The sequence below is a fragment of the Neoarius graeffei genome, chromosome 20 (genome assembly GCF_027579695.1).
Source record: "Neoarius graeffei isolate fNeoGra1 chromosome 20, fNeoGra1.pri, whole genome shotgun sequence".
NCBI classification, from domain to species: domain Eukaryota; kingdom Metazoa; phylum Chordata; class Actinopteri; order Siluriformes; family Ariidae; genus Neoarius; species Neoarius graeffei.
In genome coordinates this window covers 38,287,505-38,314,044 of record NC_083588.1, presented here as the reverse complement: position 1 = coordinate 38,314,044, position 26,540 = coordinate 38,287,505, and the positions used below count along the sequence as shown (strand labels likewise).

General features: G+C 42.9%; 1 protein-coding gene across 4 annotated transcripts in view; it reads right to left on the bottom strand.

The window, feature by feature from the left end:
• Positions 1–26,540, bottom strand: part of smarca4a (SWI/SNF related, matrix associated, actin dependent regulator of chromatin, subfamily a, member 4a) — a 67,916-nt gene that overhangs the window by 7,721 nt on the left and 33,655 nt on the right. For all 4 annotated transcript variants that reach the window (XM_060901658.1, XM_060901660.1, XM_060901661.1 and 1 more), the window contains 17 exons: positions 25,518–25,648; positions 24,557–24,611; positions 23,794–23,903; positions 23,291–23,438; positions 23,011–23,174; positions 19,441–19,507; positions 19,235–19,345; positions 18,889–19,131; positions 18,602–18,715; positions 14,392–14,499; positions 14,210–14,296; positions 13,886–13,932; positions 11,906–12,072; positions 11,649–11,812; positions 11,272–11,499; positions 10,987–11,064; positions 5,856–6,074 (listed from right to left, as the gene is read on the bottom strand). In XM_060901658.1, the coding sequence (XP_060757641.1) occupies positions 5,856–6,074; positions 10,987–11,064; positions 11,272–11,499; positions 11,649–11,812; positions 11,906–12,072; positions 13,886–13,932; positions 14,210–14,296; positions 14,392–14,499; positions 18,602–18,715; positions 18,889–19,131; positions 19,235–19,345; positions 19,441–19,507; positions 23,011–23,174; positions 23,291–23,438; positions 23,794–23,903; positions 24,557–24,611; positions 25,518–25,648 (2,241 nt within the window). The remainder of the gene's footprint in view (positions 1–5,855; positions 6,075–10,986; positions 11,065–11,271; positions 11,500–11,648; positions 11,813–11,905; positions 12,073–13,885; positions 13,933–14,209; positions 14,297–14,391; positions 14,500–18,601; positions 18,716–18,888; positions 19,132–19,234; positions 19,346–19,440; positions 19,508–23,010; positions 23,175–23,290; positions 23,439–23,793; positions 23,904–24,556; positions 24,612–25,517; positions 25,649–26,540) is intronic.

Sequence of the window (26,540 nt, the reverse complement as noted above, 5' to 3'; positions counted from 1 at the left end):
CAGGTAGGGAGAGCTTGTAGCCGCAGCCGTTGTAGTAGAATTGTATATAATAGGGTTTTCCAGAAGAAAAGGTAGAAGTAAAAGCAGAAGTAGAACCAGAAGTAGAAGGCGGAATATGGCGTTTGACCGACACGATGGCGTCCGTCACAATCTGGATCGGCTGTGACGTCACATGCAAGTGCTCCATTGACAGGAACAGCCCCATGTGTGTTTGTGCATGTAATTTAACACCAAATGCCTTCTCCAGTGCAGTTTGATTCACCGCAGGTTTAGCTGAAACTGTGTCGGCGTGGTGCCTGGATAAATGGTTGCGGAGATTGGTTGTATTGCCACTATATTTTACCTCCATGTGGCACAGTTTGCACACTGCCTTTGTTCTGTCGACTTCGTCTCTGTCCTCGTAACGTTTGAATCCAAAGTAATGCCATACATCAGCTTTCAGGCCAGGCGGTAATTTTAGCTGTGCAGCTTCAGCCTAGAGCCCTGCACTCCCACGGGAGTCCCGCGGGACCCGACACAAAGCAGTGTGGCGCGGGACAAATTTTGAAAGCTCATTGCGGGCGCGGGCGGGAGGAGGAGTGCACAATGCTAACTAAAAACGTGTTTAAAATAAAATTTATTAATTTATGTCTATTATATATAATTTGTGCTGGATATTTTATTTGGCATTAATAAAAACATTTTAAGATGCCTAAATTTGCGGATGTGGTCTAATCTTGCGTACGTTTCCGATTCCTTTCCGCTCTTCCGTGTTTGAGATCTCTGATCATGGCAGAAGAGCAGAGCTCCTCTAGTGAAACTCTCAGTGCTTCAGAAGTAAGTGCTGCTTTAAAAAGAGGTACATTTACCGTTAAAAAGTCAAGAGTATTAGTCCTAAGTATTAAAAAAAAGTATTAAAAAGTATTAACTAGTATTAAAAAGGACTATGTATCGCACAGATTGTTCAATTTAAAGCGAGAAATAGTGTATAATCTGAGGAGCTGGTTGTGGTTGCGCAGCACTTCATATGAGAGGAGAATGAAATCGCGGTTGGAATCATAACGCCACAGACTCGGAAGTGGGAGTGCGAGTGCGCAAAGCGAGAGCTGTCAATCAAAGCGAGAGCTGTCAATCATGAGCGCATGCAGCGCTCAACTTGGAATGTGTCAGCAGAATGTCAGAGTCTAAACAATAAAGTTACAATAAATGAAGGATCGGTCAGTGGAGAGCTCAGCTAAGCTCAGCATGTTTAATTCCCCAAGCCAATGACAAGAACTTTCGTGAGAAATAACGCGAACGTCTGCATCATGCGGGATTTGCGGGTGGGAGCGGGACAAAATATGGCAGGCGCGGGCGGGAACGGGACTGAAAATCATAATTCTTTGTGGGAGCAGGACTGCACAATGCGGGCGCGGGCGGGACTGAAAATTCTGTCCCGCACAGACCTCTACTTCAGCCATCTCGCGTTCTTAAGTTTTGGTTTCGTTTGCCGGCACCCGCTTTTTATAGCGGTCCCTGCGCGGTCGAGAAAATAGTGCCTATAGCCACCTGGAAGAGATCGATCCACACATTTTTGAATCGATCTCGTATTTTTTGAACGTGAATCGATATCGGATCGTGAATCGATCTTTTGAACCCAGCCCTAGTCACAATTTGTGCGGAATCAAGAACAACCAGCCCAAATGCCTCCGAAACAAGCTGCAAAAACTCAGAAATCATCTAAAGCAGAAGCGACAGATGTTTCGGGAATGACAGAATTTTCAGTCCCGCTCCCGCCCGCATTGTGCAGTCCCGCTCCCGCAAAAAATTATGATTTTCAGTCCCGCTCCTGCCCACGCCTGCCATATTCTGTCCCGCTCCCGCCCGCAAATCCCGCATGATGCAGACGTTCGCATTATTTCTCACGAAAGTTCTTGTCATTGGCTTGGGGAATTAAACATGCTGAGCTTAGCTGAGCTCTCCACTGACCGATCCTTCATTTATTGTAAGTTTATTGTTTAGACTCTGACATTCTGCTGACACATTCCAAGTTGAGCGCTGCATGCGCTCATGATTGACAGCTCTCGCTTTGATTGACAGCTCTCGCTTTGCGCACTCGCACTCCCACTTCCGAGTCTGTGGCGTTATGATTCCAACCGCGATTTCATTCTCCTCTCATATGAAGTGCTGCGCAACCACAACCAGCTCCTCAGATTATACACTGTCTATTTCTCGCTTTAAATTGAACAATCTGTGCGATACACAGTCCTTTTTAATACTAGTTAATACTTTTTAATACTTTTTTAAATACTTTTTAATACTTAGGACTAATACTCTTGACTTTTTAACGGTAAATGTACCTCTTTTTAAAGCAGCACTTACTTCTGAAGCACTGAGAGTTTCACTAGAGGAGCTCTGCTCTTCTGCCATGATCAGAGATCTCAAACACGGAACAGCGGAAAGGAATCGGATACGTACGCGAGATTAGACCACATCCGCAAATTTAGGCATCTTAAAATGTTTTTATTAATGCCAAATAAAATATCCAGCACAAATTATATATGATAGACATAAATTAATACATTTATAAATTTTATTTTAAACACGTTTTTAGTTAGCGGGACTGCAGCTTATCACCTCTCCCGCCCGCATTGTGCACTCCCCCTCCCGCAATGAGCTTTCAAAATTTGTCCCGCGCCGCACTGCTTTGCGTCGGGTCCCGCGGGACTCCCGCGGGAGTGCAGGGCTCTACTCTAGAGCTTGACCTAGAGGCTGAAGAATTGTCTGCGGCTATAGGTAGCATGGGGGGGGGGGGGGGGAGCCCCTGGGCCGGACGGGATCCTCATCGAGATATATAAAACCTTTAGAACTAAACTAATACCACCTCTGCTCGAGATGTATCGGGAATCTTTGGATAGCGGATCCCTTCCTCCTTCTCTCAATACAGCAGTAATTACTTTGTTGTTGAAGCCGGGGAAGACACCCACTCTGTGGATCTTACAGACCAATTTCACTGCTTAATTGATCTCAAAATTCTTTGTAAAGTATTGGCTAGACGACTTGAACTGAGTTTGCCAGAAATAGTTCACTCTGACCAGAATGGCTTTGTGCAGGGAAGGCAGGGCTTTCACAATATCCATAGAGTACATAATATAGCGTTTAATAAATCTGGCTGTACGGACACTGCCACTCTGTGGTTGGATGCCGAGAAGGCCTTTGACAGGGTGGAGTGGCTGTATTTATTTGAGACTCTGCAAAGGTTTGGTATAGGGGGGAAATTTCTTGGTTGGATTCGACTTCTTTATGCTGCTCCACAGGCTGTAGTTTTAACAAATGGGTCATTTTCAACACCTTTTGAACTGCACCGGGGGACAAGACAGGGTTGCCCCCTTTCACCCCTGTTATTCACCCTTGCTATGGCAATTCGAAAAAACACCAACCTGAATGGAATAAAGATAGGAGATATTGAACATCGCATAGCTTTATATGCGGATGATGTAATTCTGTTTTGTTCTAACTTGAAACAGACTACCTACTTTACTTTCTCTCACAAACACTTTTGGTGTCTTTGCAGACTACAAAATAAATAACACCAAATCAGTAATATTATTTATGAATGAAAATGAGAGACTCAACTCTCCAATTCATACTCCTTTTCTGGTTTCATTGGAAGGCTTTGTGTACTTGGGTGTGAAGATTACTCCTACCATTGACAAAATTGTCCCAATGAACTACAATCCCATAACAGATAGAGTTACAGAGCTCATAAACAGGTGGACAAGATTACCTATGTCTATGATCGGGCGTATCAATGTCTTGAAAATGTCAATTTTACCAAAGTATTTGTATCTTTTCCAATCTATTCCACTTGCTCCCCCACTTTCTTTTTTCCGGTCACTTGAAAAGCTCTTCTCCTCCTTCATTTGGAACAACAGGCGTCCCAGGCTCAGATTGTTATATCTACCATACGATAGATGTGGATTACAGCTACCAAATCTTGTGGTATTATTGGGCAGCTCAAATCAGAGCAGGAATATTTTATTTTGTGAAGGACCATCCTCCAGCTTGGGTTTCAATAGAATCTCACTCAATTAATATTCCTTTGAATTTATATATATATATATATATATATATATATATATATATATATATATATACACACACACACACACACACACACACACACACACACAGCCAACAAAAACAAACAGACCAAAAACCCCTTCCTCAAAAATACAGTAATAATTTGGCACAATGCTTTGGTTTACTTGGGAGAGACTTCCAAGTTGTCACAGTTTTCTCCTATCTTTGGTAATGATGAATTTCAGCCTGGAAGAGCAGACAGCGGGTTTAAAACCTGGGCATGTCGAGGTGTAGCTAAAATAGCTGACCTCTTTAAAGACAATCATACTTTCATGCATTTCGAAGAACTTGAGGCCTTGTATGGAATACCCTCAAAACACTTCTTTAAATATCTTCAATTGAGAAATTTCATACTGGCCAGGCAGTTTTACTGGCCAATAGTTTGAAACTTCCCCGACCGTCTGCTCTTGAAGACTTTTCGATGAGATTTTCAGACTCCAAGGGGCAGGTTTCCTTTCTTTATAATTTGTTTGTAAGCAAGTCCAAAGAGTCGTCACAAAGCATATTACAATCATGGAGGTCCGATTTGCAAGAAAATCTAACAGAGGAAGAATGGGCCAGAGCTTGTTTAACAGCTCAAACTCAAACTGTGAATACAAACTCTAAATTACTACAATACAAATGGCTAAGCAGACAGTATATAACCCCAAGTAAGCTGCACCGTTTTAACCCCAATATCCCAGAGACCTGCATCAAATGTAAGCAACAAAAAGGTTCTTTATTCCATTGCATGTGGGAATGCCCTCTGATACTCTCTTTTTGGAAAAAGTGTTGGACCTGACCAGTCCAATCATTGGAAAAGAAGTACCTCTCAAACCAAAGTTATGTTTACTGAATATCTACCCGGACAACTTTGTATCCTCCAAAAATGAAAAATCCTTACTCAATATTTGCTTTCTGGAAGCTAAAAGATGTATAACCTGTTCATGGAAAAGGGATAAACCTTGTACTACTTCACAATGGTTAACAGGGATGTCTTTCTACCTGGCTTTAGAAAAGATAAGCTACACCTCAAAAATAAGCTTGACAAGTTTTGGAAAATCTGGAAGGTTTTCTGTAATTTCCTTGAGAAAAATGATATTGAAGTAGATGGCTGGAATGATGAGCTGAACTGAAGATTTATCTATCTTTTTATTTTATCTTGATTTAGTATACACATTTAGACTTTTATATACATGTGTATGTATCTGGGTGTGTGTGTGTATAGTGTTTTATTTATTTATTAATTTTATTTTCATCATTATTATTAGTATTATTGTTGTTTTCTTGTATGCGCCTTCTTGTTCTATGTTGTTCACCGTTTGCAAATCAAAAATGTGCAATAAATATATGTTGAAAAAAAACATGTGGACATGCTGTGGGGTTAGTCTTGTGTGGTGTCTGTTTACTGTGAGACCCGCGGTGGAGAATACCTGCTCAGATGTCACTGGCATGCAAAGATAATGCCTAGCCAGCCTTGGGGAAACGTCCAGTTGGCTCTCTACCAGTCGAAATGATTTGTTTGCAATGAGGGGGATTCTCTCACACTACAAATATTTTTCTTTTTTTAAACTAACCGTTTAATTGACAGTATTAAATCGGTTAAACGGTGAATTATGAATATCCCTACTTGCAAATGTAAAAAACAATGTATTAGAAAAGCCATATAGCTAAAAATATCAAAGAATCAATGGAAGAATAAATAATCAATTACGGATAAATACATGCTTGCCAAAAGACAAGACCCCAAACAGGTTTCGGTCCTTTTGTCTCACCTTGAGCCACTGTTTCTCAGTAAGCGAGTCACTGTAGTCCACCTCTTTTCTCTGCCGTGATCCACGGCCAAACATCTTCTCCTCTTCTTCCTCACAGGTGAGTCTTTCCACTTCTGCATCATCCTTCATAATCCAGGTGGGGAGCTCATCTTCCTCCATCAGACGAGGCTTGCGCTTGGGGTTCCGGGCCTCTTCACGGCGCCGGTCTAGATCCATGCGCTAAAGGGCAGCAGGAAACCAACATGGAGATGGGCATTGAAAAATAGACTTGGTGAAAGACAGAATGACAAAGAGAATTACAGTGACAGAAAATTAAAAGAGAGAGAAAATACTTCAATTTGTACGCATGATTTTATTGCACACGACAAGCCTGTTTCAAGAGCGACTTGCTCTCTCATCAGGTGCAGCAAGAATATCAGTACACGGCTACTTTTATACTCAAAAGATGTTTGCTAAAATAAACCTACTAGCGTGCCGGCATGCGCTGGCTAGTTCATTGCGCTTGTTTAGCGTGCCTAGGTGTGGTTTGCATACAATGTAATATTTTTCTGCGAGGCACAAATTACAGTGCTTAGGGCCCGTTTACACGAGGACACCGTCGGGTAAAAACGACTAAATATTTTATCGGAAGTGCCTTTCGTCTACACGGGGACGGCGTTTCCGAGGCTGAAAAACGGAAAAAAATTGAAAACGCCTTCCAGAGTGGATAAGTTAAAAACAGCCCCCGTTGCATATCCGTCTAAACTACCCAATACGCGAAACTCTGCTTGGATCTGCTCACGTCGGGTACGCGTTTACGTCATACATGTGTCATATACTGTACATGCCAGCCCGGGAAGTAAGAAAGTAAGTAAAAAAGTAAGAGCATGTCTGATTACATCGATCCAACGGACCTTCAAGCTGCTCTGGCAGCTTTAATAAACGTCCAGGAGTCCTTCGAACATCTATACCGAATCTGCACATATACCGTTAATGAACAGAGGCGGGTATAGCATGCTCTTACTTTTTTACTTACTTACCATAGCCAGAGTAGTCAAAGTTTTCGCGGCGCAGATCAGACAAGACGTTGCGCATGCGTGCAGACATAGCGGAGGTCTTTCACAGCACCACCTAGCCGCCTGGCATGCACATCCAATTGAATTCCACACATTTATGCGTCACCGTATAGACGCAGATTTCCTCCTTGAAAACGGTCGTGTAGACGCGGAAAAAAGTGAGAACGAAAACGGACTTTTGCGTTTTTCTTTCAGACCGTCCCCGTGTAAAGTGGGCCTTAGTGCTATTGCTATATGCCGGAGCGCGTGCTATAATGTCCCATGTCAGTATATAATTTTCTCCGGATTCCTTTAGAGTCCATATATGTTTACTCATCTCCGTCGTGTGACGCTTGCCCTCGTGACGGAATGACGCAGTGTGGTTATTGTAACGCGACTTGAATGTATCCCCCGTAAGCCCGATATAGGTTTCCTTACCGCGCTCACTCTCAACGGTGGCTTGGTAAATAACGTTCTTTGTAAGGCACGCGCCGTTGAAGGGGCAGGTCGCCTTATTGCGGCAGTTACACATCATGGGCGGCTCCGATGTTTCCGTCAGTATTTTATTATGTGCGCTGATTTTGGCGGCCAAAATTGGCATACAGGAATAACTCAACTTAAGGGTGTTCTTGTTGAAAATCCTAGTCAGGGGATGCCCACGTCTAAAGCAATCCTTGATTGTTGCGAGGAATTTTCTCCCCACGTTTGTTTTAACCTGTTTGTTGTGGGGGGGTTAAACCACATTATCTTCCGGCCACGATTTCATCTGGCGCGGAGTCTTTGGTCGCATTAAAGCATAGGCGGTACCATAGCCGCTGCTGTCAAGGGCATGCTGGTATTGTAGCGCCGCTCTATTGAAGCATTCGGTGGACGAGGATATTTCGTTAAGGCGTTTGTTTACCCCAACTGGAATGTTCTTGGTGATGGTGATGGGGGTTTGCTTTCCTTATGTACATACAATGGAACGTTATTAGGTTTAGCATAGGGCTCATATGATTGCTTATTAAGATCTAGAGTCACATCCAGGAAATTAACCACTTTTTTGTTTGCATCTATTGTTATTTTCAGGCCGTTGTTGGTAAATACTTTACATATTTCCTTCTTCATTCGTTCGATGCGCTGTGGCGTATCATGAAAAGCGCCGAGGCCATCATCTCTGTACAATCATTATCTCTAGCCGCTTTATCCTGTTCTACAGGGTCGCAGGCAAGCTGGATCCTATCCCAGCTGACTACGGGTGAAAGGCGGGGTACACCCTGGACAAGTCGCCAGGTCATCACAGGGCTGACACAGACACCCATTCACACCTACAGTCAATTTAGAGTCACCAGTTAACCTAACCTGCATGTCTTTGGACTGTGGGGGAAACCGGAGCACCCGGAGGAAACCCACGCGGACACGGGGAGAACATGCAAACTCCGCACAGAAAGGCCCTCGCCGGCCACGGGGCTCGAACCCGGACCTTCTTGCTGTGAGGCGACAGCGCTAACCACTACACCACCGTCCCACCCTACCTACCTACCTACGCGCGCGCGCACACAGCACCAGCCAAAAGTTTGGAAACCCCTTCAAATTTGATGTTTTTATTTTTTTTTCCCTACATTGTAAATGAATACTGAAGTCATCCACACTATGCAGCAACACATAAGGAATCATTTAGTAAACTTTAAAATGTTAATCAAACCAAAATATGTTTTAGAGTTTAGATTCTTCAAAGTAGGCACCTTTTGCTTTGATTACAGCTTTGCACACTCTTGACATTCTCTCAATCAGCTTCATGAGGTAATCACTCGAAATGGTTTTCCAACAGTCTTGAAGGAGTTCCCAGAGGTGCTGAGCACTCGCTGGCTGCTTTGCCTTCACTCTGCGGTCCAACTCATCCCAAACCCTCTCAATTGGGTTTAGATCAGGTGATTGTGGAGGCCACGCCATCTGACGAAGCACTCCATCACCCTCCTTCTTGGTCAAATAGCCCTTACATAGCCTAGAGATGTGTTTTGGGTCACTGTCCTGTTGAAAGACAAATGATGGGCCCACTAAGCGCAAACCAGATGGGATGGCATGTCGCTGCAGACTGCTGTGGTAGCCATGCTGGTTAAGTGTGCCTTCGATTTTGAATAAATCGCCAACAGTGTCACCAGCAAAGCACCCCCATACCATCATACTTCCTCCTCCATACTTCACTGTGGGAACCACACATGTAGGAACCATCCGTTCACCTTTTCTGCATCTTACAAAGACATGGCGATTGGAACCAAAAATCTCAAATTTGGACTCGTCAGACCAAAGGACAGATTTCCACTGGTCTAATGTCCATTCCTTGTGTTCCTTGGCCCAAGCTATTCTCTTCCTCTTGTTGTTCTTCCTTAGAAGTGGCCTCTTTGCAGCAATTCGACCATGAAGTCCAGATTCACGCAGTCTTCTCTGAACAGTTGATGTTGAGATGTGTGTGCTACTTGAACTCTGTGAAGCATTTAGGTGGGCTCTTATCTGGAGTGCTGTTAACTTGCAGTTTCTGAGGCTGGTAACTCTGATGAACTTATTCTGTGCAACAGAGGTAACCCTAGGTCTTCCTTTCCTGGGGCGGTCCTGATGAGAGCCAGTTTCATCAGAACGTTTGATGGTCTTTGTGACTGCACCTGGGGATACTTTCAAAGTTCTTGAAATTTTTCGGACTGACTGACCTTCATTTCTTAAAGTAATGATGGACTGTCATTTTTCTTTACTTAGTTGAGTAGTTCTTGGCATAACATGGATTAGAACAGCACTCAAATAGGGCCATTCACTGTATACCAACTCTACCTCTTCACAACACAACTGATGGTCTCAAACACATTAAGAGGTCAAGAAATTAACTCTTGACAAGGCACAGCTGTAAACTGAAAGCCAGTCCAGGTGACTACCTCGTAAAGCTGACTGAGAAAACGCCAAGATGTGCAAAGCTGTCATCTAAGCAAAAAGGTGCCTACTTTGAAGAATCTAAAATATAAAACATATTCTGGTTTGATTAACACTTTTTTGTTTACCAAATAATTCCATATATATTTCTTCATAATGTCGATGACTTTTAGCCTGGCAAGCCAGACTAAATGTGAATATTTAGTCTGGCCTCGATCCGTAGACATTTCTGAAGGGTGTAGGAGGAACAAAACGCTGTCTTTCAAACTGTCTCTGTGCGTATAGGCCAACGCTCTGACCAATCAGCGCAACAGTGACTGTGACGTAGTCAGAGCGACAGAAAGCAGTGGGGGAGCCCTTGAAATAAATAATTTTTCAAAATGCGTATTAATTAATTAACAGGTTCTAGATATTAAGAAGTTTGGAGATAATGACCACAAGTTTGGAGTCTGTACTACATACTTAACATACACTCATTTTTTTCAAGGGTTTGCTTAAACTATTTTTGAGAGTTTTTATTTAGTGGTGTTTGGTGAAATAATTTCCCTTAAATTTAAAATAACGGGAAAATCAAAAAGTAATGTTTCAAAGCTGTTTATTAATTCTTCGTACTGCACAAACTAGCCCCATCCTTTTGGCTACGAGCGGAGCCAGCTGGTAGATCAGACTTTTGCCATAGCCGGTCGGCAAAACAGCGACAACGTCCTTCTTGAAAAGGAATGAGCGGAGAGCCTCTTCCTGCTCATGTTTCAACGAAAACTCCAAGTCTAATTCTTCTAAAACTGATTCCAAAGCGGAGTCAAACGCGCGCTGTTCACTAGCCATAGCCATCTTTCCTGCTGTGCTTTCTCCAGCGTCGCGCAGCTTTGTAGTCACTCCTGCAAAAGCCCGCCCAAAGAATCCAAACAAAAACCTTGCGTTGCGATTGGCGGGCACGATTTGATGCCCGGGGTGTTTTTGTTTATATGGTGCGAGGCTAGACCCATTCGCTAGGCAAAAATATTTTTGGCCGCTAGGCGGGTGGGTCTAGTTTACTAGGCTAGATGACTTTAGTATTAATCTACAATTCAGAAAATTTTAAAATAATGAAAAACCACTGAATTAGAGGGCGTTTCCAAACTTTTGACTGGTACTATATAATATAAAATGAGTGCAGTCTGTATTCTCAGATCTCAGCATTAATAAGTTGCACTACTTACCATAAAGTGATCAAACTCCTCCTCGCTCCTAGCAATCATTTGATTGACAGTCTCATCATCAGGTACCTCATCCTCCTCCTGCAATAAGACGAGAGAAATCAAATCAGCAAATCAAGAGATTTAACATTCATACTTTAATTTGGATTCAGGGAAGTACCACAATAGTCTCTTATTTAAGCATGGATTTTTTTTTTTTTTTTTTGCATAGATTATGTTCTGGAAAAGGAGTCACAGGCTCACATAACTGCTGCTTCAGAAAGTAGAAAATCAGTACAGAGGCTCTACCTCATCCTGTTCCTCATGCTCCAGGATGGCCTGTAAGAAGGCTCTGCGCTCATGGCTGGAGGACTTCTGGTCGAACATACCGGCCTGGATCACCTTCTGGTCCACGTTTAATTTGTACTTGGCAGCGGCCAGGATCTTCTCTTCCACACTGTTGACGGTGCAGAGACGCAGAACGCGCACCTCGTTCTGCTGCCCGATGCGATGAGCACGATCCTGAGCTTGCAAGTCCTGCAGAAAATGAGCGGGAACAAAAAGAAAATGGGGTTGAGTGGTGCTGTGAACTGGGGGAAAGATGTATACAGGATATAACCAGGACATAAAGAGGCTTTTGTTGAATAAAAGTGGAAACCATGATTCTCTCTCCTGGCTCCTCGTACCTGATGAGGATTCCAGTCACTATCAAAAATGATAACCGTGTCAGCAGATTGCAGGTTGAGCCCCAAGCCACCAGCTCTGGTACTCAGCAGGAACACAAAGTATTGATAGGCAGGGTCATTAAAGTTCTTAAGCAGCATGCCACGGTCCTCAGCCTTAGTGGTTCCTAGATAGATTTAAAAAGGGTAAATTATTACAGGCTAAACATCAGTTTATCCACATGTACAGTCCAAGACAATAAAGAGAAAGATGAACTCACCATCCAGACGCAAGTATTTAAAATTACGGTAGGCAAAATAGTCCTCCATGATGGTCATGAGTGAAGTCATCTGACAGAAGAGCAGAACTTTGTGGTTGGTTGCACGCAGCTTGGGAAGAATGCGATCCAGAAGCTCGAACTTTCCAGAGGCTCGATACAAGTCTGGCCTGGAGAGGTGGCGATGCAAAACACACAAAGGAAGTCAATGCAATGGCAGAAGGAAGAACATGAAAAGCGTACTTTGTCTGCTCAGAAGAGCGCTTACAGAGATGCCTACCCCAAATTTTGAATTTCAGTATTCTTGAAAACATTTTTCAGTATTTTGGAATGACTTTCAGTAACATTAATTTATGCGCATTTCCATTATAAAGAGGTGTATATACCAATATGGTTAACATTTAAATTATTAAAAAGAACTGTTTTGTGTGAATTGAATAAACAAAACGCAAGCAGCCATCTCAACTGAATTTCCACTCAACAAATTTCTAGAGCATACAATATATCACATTTTTATAAATACAATAGTGTTCCCTGTTTGCAGGCATTACGGTTGACTATCAATCATTGGTATTGAATGCAACTCCTCAAAAGTATTATATTATATTGCCTGGCAAAATGTTCTACCTGTTAACGGATTCTAATAAAAAAAAAATTCTTATTTCATGCCAAAGAGAGGGGCGGCACAGTGGTGTAGTGGTTAGCGCTGTCGCCTCACAGCAAGAAGGTCCTGGGTTCGAGCCCCCGGGGCCGGCGAGGGCCTTTCTGTGTGGAGTTTGCATGTTCTCCCCGTGTCCCCGTGGGTTTCCTCCGGGTGCTCCGGTTTCCCCCACAGTCCAAAGACATGCAGGTTAGGTTAACTGGTGACTCTAAATTGACCGTAGGTGTGAATGTGAGTGTGAATGGTTGTCTGTGTGTGTGTGTCAGCCCTGTGATGACCTGGCGACTTGTCCAGGGTGTACCCCGCCTTTCGCCCGTAGTCAGCTGGGATAGGCTCCAGCTTGCCTGCGACCCTGTAGAAGGATAAAGCGGCTACAGATAATGAGATGAGATGCCAAAGAGAGTCCGACATTGTTATCTTAATGCCCCAATATATAAATACTTCAGCATAATGCTTCAGAAGAGACATTGAATAAAATGACATTTATAATTGTATTTAAAACAGTGGAATGATCAATTTTTTGCCACAATCCCAACAGCACTAATCATAAAATTCTGTTTTTGATCATACTACATGTACATTTGCACTTGCAACACTGAAAAGACTTTGAATTAAAGAAGTCCAGCCAGTGTTTGATATTTCAGTGAATAAAAATCAGACATGTAAAAAGAAACTGAATAAGTTTAACTCGCATTTCATGGCACTAATCGGCAAGTTCAACTCCAAGCACAGGTCAACCATCACCGCTTCAGCACGGGTCACGTTCCGTGTCTTTTCATCCACAGATTTCGTAAAAAACTGCTGGATACCCCCAGATTTACTTTCCGCCTGACTCGCCATTTCGGTATACGCCATATGTTTTTTTTTTTTTTGGAGTTGACATGCCGCGTGCAGTCATCGCGACCACCATGAGTGATGTTAATGTCAGTTCTACACAGTTTGCAGTGCGCGTATCCATTGCCCTTTTGACTGGGTGTAATGCACGGCCATTCTACCGTATCGAAAATAGCGCGAGCAAATGTGCGGAATCTGCGCATGTCACACACAGCATGTGCGGAATCTGCGCATGTCACACACAGCATGTGCGGAATCTGCGCATGTCACACACAGCATGTGCGGTTGTCGTAAAAATAAATAGCCTAGCCGTGAATCGCGCATGGACTGAAAAAGTCGCTTGGACATTTAAAAACAACTCACTGGAATTTTTTAAGACTTTATAATAATTCCGTACAGAATAACACTGTTTGCCGTAACATCGTATTTACGTAACTTTCCCGTACAAAATACGGCCACTCCGTACTAGTAGGCATCTCTGCGCTTACCCTTGAACGATGCCTCCGGTAAAGCCCAGGTGCTCAGAGAAGGACTCCTAAAAACCGAAAACATGACATCAACAAGCATATTCAACTTTACATAACTATAATGTACTGCTACATACTGTCGTAAGGATTTTGAGGCTGGCTGTATACAGGTACAAAATGAGACACTACAAGAAACGTCGAAAATATTTAAATACAGAAGGGGACACATTCGCGGTGGTGGTTGTTTAGCTTCCTTTCTATAACTCTCAACTCATCATTACGCAGCACAAAAAGCTGGATTATATGGTGGAACACACTAGTGGCTTCGGGTTTTTCTGAGCATACCTCAATTTGCTGAAACATGTATGGGTGGTTACAGATCTTCCGCAGCTGCATGATTGTGTTCATCAGTGTCTTAGTTCCACCTTTACCCTGTAAAACATAACACAGACATTACTGATTCACCCTCACATACACACCCATTTATTTAGTCTGTAGAACAAGTAGGTGGGGAGCTTTATCATTACCTTTTTGTCTTTCTCAGAGCCATCAGTAAGCAGGACACCCTTAGCTTGCATGTGTCTGTACAGTACTCTCTGCAGTGCTGACATGTCACACTTGATCACATACTCAACCTACACGGGGGAAATCAACAATAGAACGGTTATTAACCGGCTGCAATTCCACACGTGTACACACACACAACGGAGAATAAGTCACTTGGCCAGGGTAAACAATGTCTACAAGATCCATCCACCCATCCATTTTCTGCCGCTTATCCGGATCGTGGGGGTAGCAGCCTAAGCAGAGCAGCCCAGACTTCCCTCTACCCGGTCACCTCCACCAGCTCTTTCGGAGGAATACCGAGGCGTTCCCAGGCCAGCTGAGAGATGTAATCTCTCCAGCGTGTCCTGGGTCTGCCCCGGGGTCTCCTCCTAGTGGGCCATGCCCAGAGAACCTCCCTTGGGAGGCATCCGGGGGCATTCTAACAAGGTGCCCGAACCACCTCAACTGACTCCTTTCGATGTAGAGGAGCAGCGGTTCTACTCGGAGTCTCTCCTGAATGACCAAGCCTCTCACCCTGTCTCTAAGGGAGAGCCCAGCCACCCTGCAGAGAAAACTCATTTCTACCGCTTGTATCCGCGATCTCATTCTTTCAGTCACTACCCACAGCTCGTGGCCATCGGTGAGAGTGGGAACGTAGATGGACCAATAAATTGAGAGCTTTGCCTTTTGGCTCAGCTCTCTCTACCACAACAGACCGGTTTAGCGTCTGCATCGCTGCTGATGCTGCCCCAATCCCGCTCCCCCTTACCCTCACTCACGAACAAAACCCCGAGATACTTAAAGTGCCATTCCACCATTGGATGTATTCTTTGGCATAAAATACAATATATTTTATGACAACATGACTAGACAGAGAAATCTTTTAGCTTCAAAATGATATATCAAACATAATTTTTTGACGACAAGTATATTAATTTTGCGACCAAAGTCACCTACCCTTTTAATTTCCGCGCGTGATGTCATCGGCAGGTTCCCCTTCTTGTGTACCACGTGACGTGTGACATATTATCAGCAATGGCAGATAGAACGCGATAAAAATAATACCAATAAATCTAGCTAATACCAATAAATCTATTAACTGAAAGATTAACTCAATTTTTCGCAATTTTTTTGGGCCCCCATATACGAGGAGAAATGACTCTCTCACTTTGGGGGTTTCCTGGTCTAAAAATAGACCGACACGTGGTACACAAGGGGAACCTGCCGATGACATCACGTTTCACTACCGCGCGGAAATTAAAAGGGTAGGTGACTTTGGTCGCAAAATTAATATACTTGTCGTTGTCAAAAAATTATGTTTGATATATCATTTTGAAGCTAAAAGATTTCTCTGTCTAGTCATGTTGTCATAAAATATATTGTATTTTATGCCAAAGAATACATCCAATGGTGGAATGGCACTTTAAACTCCTCCGCTTTAGGTAGCAACTCCCCCCCCCGACCCAAAGTAGGCACTCCACCCGTTTCCGGCTGAGCGCCATGGCCACGGACTTGAAGGTGCCGATCCTCATCCCAGCTGCATACCGTCCCAGTGCATGCTGTAAGTCACAGATTGATGAAGCCAACAGGACCACATCATCCGCGAAAAGCAGAGATGTGATCCTGATGCCAACAGACCGGACACCCTCTGCCCCTTGGCTATGCTTAGAAATTCTGTCCATAAAAGTTATGAACAGAACCGGTGACAAAGGGCAGCCCTGGCAGAGTCCCACATGCACCGGGAACGAGTCCGACTTACTGCCGGCAACGCAAACCAAACTCCTGCTCCAGTCATACAGTGTCGTATTAGGCAGGACTGATTAGATGTGACTGATTGGGGGACATTTCTTTGAATGCACAAGGTACTGCTCCATTTCAGACACCATACATGTCAACCTATACGGAATGTCTGTATTTTATACGGATTTGATTCAATAAACGTAGTATACGGGCGTATAAATAAAGTTATACAGATTCTTTAAAAAAAAACTTCAATATTTATTTAGAGCTATAATCAATTCCCATGATGATAAAAGAGCGCATAACATTTACAAACGTACTGTACATCACAGCTAGCCAGTAAAGAGTCTTATGAAATCGCGCGTTATCTTGTGGTAGCGAGACTTCATTCCACTTTTGATCATGCGCACACCGCATTGCGAGAATCCCGCCAACCGTGAAGTCATAGACATATAAACATAGACGCCGCCTTCTGCGTAGAATCATACGTCATCCTCGCCGCCATATTGGATGTGGCAAAGTGGAGATTCTTCACCCGTCTCTGGTATAGCGTCTAGAGAGTAGCCGAGAATAAAGATGCCTCATTCATGTGCTGCGTTTAACTGTACCAACAGGTTTACCGTCCAAACGATATCACATGGGATTACCTTTCACAGGTGAGACTGGAAAAATACTTTTCATTGTATTTGGTCATTATAACGTAATTTTACAAACAGATTTTCCTGACTTTGTGGCTAATATGAAGTCTCGCGCATAATAGCCGCTCGGTGAAACCTGTCTCCAAACAACGAAGTATTTCCTTCGTAACTACGCTGATAACACTTTGTGTTTTTGTCAAACATTGGAGCTTTGTATTCATTCTGAAGGTTTATTGTTATTAATATTGAATAAAAAGTAACTGGGATATATCATTGTTAATTATCATTCAAATTTTAGGTAAATTATTTTAATTTGCATCTTATATGGATTTTATAAGGGAAATACGGATTTTGGAGGTTGGTTATACAGGTTTGATTGACCAAAGATTGACATGTGTGAGAGAGAGACACAAAAAAATGCAATACCACAATTAAAAAGGTCATGTGTTTACTGCTTAACATTCAGACCAATAATTTCAGATTTAATGAAAAAGCCAAACCTTGATATTAGGGCTGTAACGATATGCGTATCGAAATCGAAATCGCGATACGCAGAGCCACGATCCGTATCGCGATACAAGAAGGCAGAATCGCGGTACACCCTTTCAAACTTCTCCTCAGCCCAAAAACAGAGGCGCTTCCAAACTTCAATTTATGAATACTTTACTTTTTATTTAAATTATATTTTAAACTTACTTAAATTACTTTTATTTTTTTATATCTATTAGTAAGTCTTTTTTCGCCGACCTGCGACAATCTTCTGCGAGTCACGCAACATCCACACTCACCACTGGCAGAGCATTCATTTCTTTTAAGCGGTCGCCATTCTGGTTGTGACGCGGGGAGCGAATCTGTAAACAAGCAGCTCATTGGCTGGCTAGGTGTGCCACAAGCCAATCACAATCACTTGACCGGAAAGGCATGCAGTGTTGCCAGATTGGGCGGGTTTAGGTGCTTTTTGGCTGGTTTTGAACACATTTTGGGGTGGAAAACGTTAGCAATATCTGGCAACACTGAAGGCATGTCTGCTTGGGCGGAAGCCTTCTGCGGCAGTTACATTGACACGCGAGCAATGTTTCACCATAAAAACTCTGTAATTTCCATCTGTTTTCCACGATCACAGAAAATCATTGGCCCTATGAGAGTGAGACAGTGAGAGAGCCACCCCCCCAAAAAAAATCTTAACGGATTTACACAATTTGGAAAAATGACTTTTTCAGAACCGAAAAAAACAGAGCTTCCGGCTCAACAGTATTATTTTGAGAAATAAAACAATCTTTGGATATACATTTGTTCATTTTTGCATACATATTACTCATTCTATGCAGTGGTCTGAATTATTTATTAAATAGTTAATGTAAGTAAGTAAATGTTAATAAGTCAAATTTACTACTTTAAAAAAACATTTAAAAAAAAAAATCGTGGGCGTATCGAATCGTGGGTCAAAAATCGCGATACGAATCGAATCGTGAGTTGGGTGTATTGTTACAGCCCTACTTGATATGTATACAAATATAGAACATAGTGAATAGTCTACGCGTGTCACTTTGGTGCTAGTTGTAATGCGACAGTAAAAAGGTGGATTTTTTTTTTAGGCTGATAAAAACTGGGAATGCAAGCATTTCTTCCCCTCCATATTGGACTAACCATGGGCCATGCCATTGCATTTTGTAATGTAGTTGCTTTAAATGTCATCAATTCTGACCATTTTATGCATCTTTCAAGCCCCAAAACCACAAAAAGCAAGTGCTTTTGGTTCCTATTTGGGTCGGTTTTGGGTGAATATGCAGTGGGAAAATGCGCGCGCACACACCTTCTCAGGCAGCTGGGCTTCTACTTCTTTCTTGAGCCTCCTTAGCAGGAAGGGGCGGAGCACTTTGTGCAGACGCCGAATGATCAGAATGGTCTCCTCTTCATTGAGGTCAACCTGTAGAATGGGAGCCCGGGAATGATTAATGACCAAGTAATAACTGATTAACAACCAAACATTCTGCTTCTTTGAATCAAATTACAGTTGTAAAACCATATATGGTAAAGCCTGAACCAACATTCACCAACACTTAAGTCGTAACCATACTTCAGATGTGCACTGCATGTTACCTTTTCACCAGTCATGGCAAAGGGTGCATTGAACCACTGCTCAAAGGTGCTGCAGCTTTTGAAGATTGTGGGCAGCAGGAAATTAAGCAGGGCCCACAGCTCGGGCAGTTTGTTCTGCAGAGGTGTGCCTGTGAGTAGCAGGCGCCTGGGCGCCAGGTAGTGTGTGTTTAGAACCTGAGTCAGCTTACAGTGATGATTCTTCATACGGTGACCCTCATCTACAATCATGTACTTCCAGCGGATCTGAAGAGAGAGAGAGAGAGAGAGAGGGCTTTCTATTATCTACCACATATCAGAAAGGACGAAACAAAATGGTACACACATGCACTGGGTATGACTGATTTACCTTGGCCAGCACTTGTTTATCTTTGATGATGTACTCATAGGTAGTAAGAAGCACATTGAACTTGCCACTGCGTAGAATGGGAACAAAGGACCGGCGAGCAGCAGGAGAGCCCTGAGAACGCCAGAAGAAAGAGTGAGTCACTGAACCACATGGAGGGGGAGGGGGGAGACAAGGCTCTCTATTTTGGAAAAGAATCAATCAATCACCTTATAGGAGACTTTGACCACAGATGGAGCCCATTTATCAAATTCATACACCCAATTGGACAGAGTCCTGTGAAAAGATACCACCAATGTTAGGAAAAACAAGCTTTTTTTAAAAAGCCTTTAATTTACTTAGGAGCCCTTTCTACTAACATTGTGTTATTACAGAAGGGGTGTTCACACGGCACATATTTGCATCGATGCTGCACTGATGTATTTTGTTGCGATATATCTTACACCGGTGTAAATTTTGTGGAGCGTTCACACGTCACAAACCTGCTTACTAGAGAGAAGCGTGTTAGCACCGGTGCAGCCCCACTTGCATTCACACGGCAGTTTTTGCGACCGTGCTATACGATAGTAATAATGCGGAAATGAAATATGCGCATGCGTGAAAACGTACTTCCTTTTCCCGGTTGTCATGGCATCACCAAGCGCCGGGAAAACAACGTGGATGAAGACACCAGTGTTGCCAGATACTGCCCAAAATATGTTCAAATCCGCCAAAATGCACTTAAAACCGCCCAATCTGGCAACACCGGAAGACATGCAGTTCTGTTGTTGTTGATATTCGCCATTTTGGAAGCGCAAAATACCAGGATGCAAATTATGCAATGCCCGTATGTAATCAACTCTCCTCACGCGTAGCGAGTCTACCCCTGTAGCGTTCAGACGTCCCATTTTATATCGGTGCTGCCCCGCAAACTAGCATTTACTCCGGAGTAAATTTCTTAAACCACCTCCCGAGCAGGGTTAGATTTGCACTGGTTTGGGGGCGTCGTGGCTCAGGTGGATAAGGCGCCATACCATAAATCTGGGGACCTGGGTTTGATTCTGACCCGAGGTCATTTCCCGATCTCTCCCCGTCTCTCTCTCCCACTCATTTCCTGTCTCTACACTGTCCTATCCAATAAAAGGTGAAAAAAGCCCAAAAAATATCTTTAAAAAAAAAAAAAAAAAAAAGATTTGCACCGGTTTAAGCAGCTTTCAGGGGCTACACTGGTATAACTTTGTACCGTGTGAACGCTCTACCGGGGCAGCCCCGGTGCTACACCGGAGTAAAAGTTGCCGTGTGAACACCCCTAGAGGTTCTCAAACTAGGGGTTGAGACCTTATGTGGAGTCGCATGATTTTTAAATAGGGTAAAAAACAACAACAATCATCTCCTCTTTTGTTTCATTTATTTTACAAATTAGAAATACCAAAGACATTGTGTGCCAATATATATTTTTTTAATTGTTACTGGTACCAGCATTCAAACAAGCAACATTTAAATGGAGTGCATGTGATATTTTAGTCTTTTACTTTCCTTACATGCTGCACTAAACCTAAGAATTCAGCAACAGAAAGAGAGAAATTTTCCTATCCAACTAACTCTGCAAAACAAACTAGTGTCGCGTCTCTAATGGCAAACTAACGTACTATAAATGGAGTTCTTCAACCAGGTTTAATTTTGCTGTGCATGAAATTGCCAAACATTTGACAGTTCAGCTTTGAAACCAGACAGATATGAATGTTTTGTCTCCGACATGCTGTCTAGTGAATGTCGCATTTGATCCTCCAGATGTACACAAGATATGCAGCACATGTGTAAACAAATGCTGCTCGTGTTGCAGGCGGTTCTGCACAGGCACGCGTCACGCATCAAGTATAAACCAGGCTCCTCTGCTTTGAGCCCTGGCATGGATTATTTCAGGGATAAGATACAGAAATAACAGACTGTACAATGCCATAACGGACAAATCCGAATATTCAAATGAGCCGTGCAATTTCCTATAAACACTACTCTTCCCACTAGACAGCAAGGAACTAAACGCAAGGAATACTCCTTTGGTTTGTAGTCACTGACATTACACATGTACACATTACCACATGGCACACCTGTTGCTGATCTGTGTCGGCTATACACTACCGTTCAAAAGTTTGGGGTCACCCAGACAATTTTGTGTTTTCCATGAAAAGTCACACTTTTATTTACCACCATAAGTTGTAAAATGAATAGAAAATATAGTCAAGACATTTTTCTGGCCATTTTGAGCATTTAATCGACCCCACAAATGTGATGCTCCAGAAACTCAATCTGCTCAAAGGAAGGTCAGTTTTATAGCTTCTCTAAAGAGCTCAACTGTTTTCAGCTGTGCTAACATGATTGTACAAGGGTTTTCTAATCATCCATTAGCCTTCTGAGGCAATGAGCAAACACATTGTACCATTAGAACACTGGAGTGAGAGTTGCTGGAAATGGGCCTCTATACACCCATGTACAGGGTGCGATTTGCCAGAAGGGGGGATGTTTTTGGTTTTTTTTAATCATGAAACGTCACAAAATTAAGGTAACAATAGGCTAACAGCTCAATTACATCCGATGATATCAAATGAATAACACTAAATGAAAACAAACATCTTCCTATCTCTCTGACTAAATACACGAACACTAACACACAACAAAGTTCGCATTGCTTGTCGCGTTGCTGTGATGTTTCTCTCCCTCCAGATTAAATGGACAGTGACTCGAAAATCACTAAAATACATGAATACTAAATGAACAGTTTGCTCTGATGGTGCAGTTCATGTGGCCGTTTCTGCTTTCCCGTCGGTGCGCTATCCGCCGCGTTTCGCCCTTCTTTAATCCACATTTCTGCGAATTTCTCAGCAGGGAAGGAACGCACGTCTGGCCCATTGACGGCGAGGAAAAGAAGGCTGTTCAGTGTGGATACATTCATTCTGTTGCGCTCATCAGTAAGGATGTGATTCATGGCGCTAAATCCACGTTCACACTCTGGATATTGTTATTATCTACAATGTATCTATTTGCTGGGGACGTTCGTGAACATCAAAGCTGCCACTTCGGGTCATTTTGAAAGTGAGTGCAATGTAGACCATAGAAAACTGTGTCACAACATGCCTGTCATGTCAACTTTTTTTTTGGTTTGTTTGTTTTATTGACGGGGTTGTCCCCGAGGATTTTTTTTTCAGCAGAGATAAAAACCAGGGGGGGGGGGGGGGGGGGGGGGATGATCCCCACCATCCCCCCCCAGCAAATCGCACCCAGCCTATGGAGATATTGCACCAAAAACCAGACATTTGCAGCTAGAATAGTCATTTACCACATTAGCAATGTATAGAGTGTATTTCTGATTAGTTTAAAGTGACCTTCATTGAAAAGAACAGTGCTTTTCTTTCAAAAACAAGGACATTTCAAAGTGACCCCAAACTTTTGAACGGTAGTGTATTAACAAGCTGTTTTTCCTCTATTTTCCACTTAGTGAGCCGAGTCAGAGTGCGGCGGCGCACGCACGTGCAGATGACAGCCACAGAGAACCGCTGGAAAGCAGCCAAGCCTCAGTTCGTGTTGTTATTTTTGTTTTAATATTTTAAAAGCACGCATACAAGAGCTACCCGAGTTTGCAGAGTTCTTTCGCTGACAGCAAAAAATTTGCAAATCCCTAGGTGAATATAAACTAGGATACTGAAAGGATGGTGTTGAAACCAACACAATATGTTCAAAGGCATGCTTCAAAAAAAAAAAAAATCTCCAAAATATCTCCAAGATAAAAACTGAGGCAAACTTACGAGAGGGGTACGATTATAAGGAAGGGTCCATTAAGGCGCTTGTACTCCATGAGGTAGGTAATGAGTGCGATGGTCTGGATAGTCTTTCCCAAGCCCATCTCATCCGCAAGAATGCCATTTAGATTATTATTAAACAGAGACACAAGCCACTCCAGACCCTTAATCTGTCACACAGAGAGCAAGAAGACAATAAAATAAAGAAATAAATACCGGTAAACATACTAACGTAGATCAAGTTAACCTTGATATTTTACCATCCATTTACTCTGCATGCCTGTACCTGGTACTGTTTGAGTGTCCCATTAACCAGAAGAGAGGACTGTCTCTCCACTTTCTCAGTCACAGCATGTGCCACAGTGTAGTAAGACTGCAGGCCCACAGCAAACTGAGCATGTCCGTATTCATCGTCCACATCCTGCCTAGCGTGCCTGCAAGGCAATGTGACAGAAACGCTCAGCATTTCAATCCAACTCCACAGATCATGTGCTGGCGGGGGGGGGGGGATCCCGTCAAAGCTATTCTACCTTATCTTAAATGTTTTATCAGGACATGATTAGCGTCCAAAATTTCCTTCATTAGTTTTGTACTAGCACTGCCAGGCGACTGTAACTAATAAATAATAGTCAGTCATTCTAGTGCAAAACCGATACGCTTTTTTAAAAAAAATTTTATTACTCAATTCCTTTGAATAAAGTAAAATAGATAAATTACAAGACTATATTCTAAACATCACATAATGCAGACCATCAAGATGAAACAGCATGAAAAGGTTTCTATACTCACTCAATAATGTGAAGAGCATCCACCTCAGACACATCCTCACTGTCAGGATCTGGAATTTTCTTCTTCTCTTCTGCTGGAAGAGATGGTTGCGGCTGCTCTTCTTCGTCTTCCTGCAGGGGAGTAGGGAAGTGGGAGTAATAAATACGACACAGTAGCCATAGAACAATCTCTTAAAATCTTACGTCATGTTAAAAGCTGGTGGCACGGTGGTGTAGTGGTTAGCGCTGTTGGCTCACAGCAAGAAGGTCCGGGTTTGAGCCCCGTGGCCGGCGAGGGCCTTTCTGTGTGGAGTTTGCATGTTCTCCCCGTGTCCGCGTGGGTTTCCTCCGGGTGCTCCGGTTTCCCCCACAGTCCAAAGACATGCAGGTTAGGTTAACTGGTGACTCTAAATTGACCGTAGGTGTGAATGTGAGTGTGAATGGTTGTCTGTGTCTATGTGTCAGCCCTGTGATGACCTGGCGACTTGTCCAGGGTGTACCCCGCCTTTCGCCCGTAGTCAGCTGGGATAGGCTCCAGCTTGCCTGCGACCCTGTAGAACAGGATAAAGCCGCTACAGATAATGAGATGAGATGTTAAAAGCTAATACACAGCACAAGCAGCTGCTTCTGCTAGAGAGAGCTCAAGGCTAAACTGTAGAAACTGAGGTAGAACAGATCCTGTCAGACACGCTGTCTACAAAACGCACAACTAAGGGTACGAGCACAGACACTATCAGTGTGCTTGCGCACAAGTGCACAGGAATATGGAGGCAGAATGTGATTACCTCTTCTTCCTCTGAGCCACTGTCTTCACTATCAGATCGTGGTGCCACTTCATACCTACAGATACAAATTCATTTTCACATTTTATTTCAAAATTAACATCGAGAATGCTGGGATACAGAACCCTGCTAATATATTTGATGAAGTCCATCAAAGGAGAACTGAAGTCATTGTTAAACTTGCTTCATTTCTTAACGTGTTATTCAATTACGTTTTCGGTTTTAGTGACCTTATATCGTGACTCGTATTGGCAACTAAATGTAATTAAATATTATACTTATCGGCCTATTCGGTTTTTAGCCATGTTGAATTTAGTTCGTTTGGTCCACTGCAGGCGTCGCTTATCCGCACGATCTTCACGAGACTTGTGCGAGACTCCGAAACGTGACGTGTCAGCCAGGTGTCAGTGCCGCCATTTTGAAAACTGTTTTCCAAACGAAATATTGCACAAAAGCGAGTTTAAATGACGATTACTGCCTGCTTTTTTCAAACTTTCCTGATTGCTATCAAAACAAACAAAACTTCCAGCTTGATTACATCAGCATTCGAAAGAGGGAGCACGTGTCTTTTGACAACATTGGCAGATGTTGGTCACTTTGATTTCCGCTGTACGTTTTACTTCCGTCCTACGATGTCTCGCACAGGTCTCAACGCATCTCGTTTACGACCAGTGCTTTGACATATGGACTGATATATTACAGAGCATATTTCAAACACTCAACTTGCTATAGCAGCGACAAAATAGCTATCAAAAATGCATTCCGATATTTAATAAAATGAGAAACAGAATTTTGATAAAAAAAAAAAATTTGCCTTCAGTTCTCCTTTAATATATTGAGACATTATTTAAACTTCTTTTGTTTTAAAGAAACTTTTTTTTTTGTCAACAAATATACATTTAAATATTAAACACTATACTTGGTGTTCATGGTGAAAGTAAACTGCCATCTCGCGCATGCTTACCCAGGGTTCATTTCCAGCCAGGCCTCCAGTTGGTTTGCTTTGGGTGCATCCACACCAGTTAGAATCTTGCCACTGTCCACATGAATGACCTTCACTGGGAGGTCACTCATCTGACTGGTCTCATCCAAAGGCTACAAGGAAATGTTCACAATGTTATAGCCAGTACATCATGTCATGCAAATAAAAGGCATTGGCTACACAAGTGAGAACAGACAACAGCACATTAGATCTAAAAACTTGAATTCAAACAGAACAAAAACTACAGGACATTCATTATTAATGCTTTAAAAGCATATGTGCAGATCCATGGCCTTACTTTCATTTATAAACGCCTTGAGACCTCAAGAATGGCACAGGAATAGTTTTAAGCGTTAACAATAAATCTAATATAGTAATTTTTATGATTAAAACGATTTATATAGATAGCGGTCTGAGTGAATGACTTTGACGTCCGTACCGTCACAACAGGAAGTCTATCGGTCTCATCGCCATTTCCACTATACTAAAACACAGAGCTGACTGCAACTCCGATCCTCCATTTTGAGCTAATTTATCGCCATGCCACGTAGACGTGTTGCTGGCGGGTGCAGCAACACGACAGAAGGTGGATTTACGTTGCATTCATGGCCCAAGAATGTTCAAACTGCAAACATTTGGACGCGTTTTGGGATAAATTCACGGGCACATTGGGCACCTACGAAGTGGTCTCTCCTCTGCTCTGTACATTTTACTGAAGACTCGTACGAGACCTCTGATCTGTTGAGGAGCGTTGGCTATAAGCCCGTATTGAAAGAGGGTGCAGTACCAACAATTAAAGGAAAAGAAAACTACAAGAAAAGGAAAGTATTTATTTATTTTAAAAGGAAAGAAAGTTCAGTTGCACCAGTCCTCCTGGAGTGAGCCGAGGGTTGTTGCTAAAACATGGGACGGAACGGGATGGGACCTATCGCTCAGGCAGTGACCTTCCCTGCAGTTGTTGCTAAAACCGGTGACGTCCCGTCCCAGGTTTTAGTAATTGCCTGA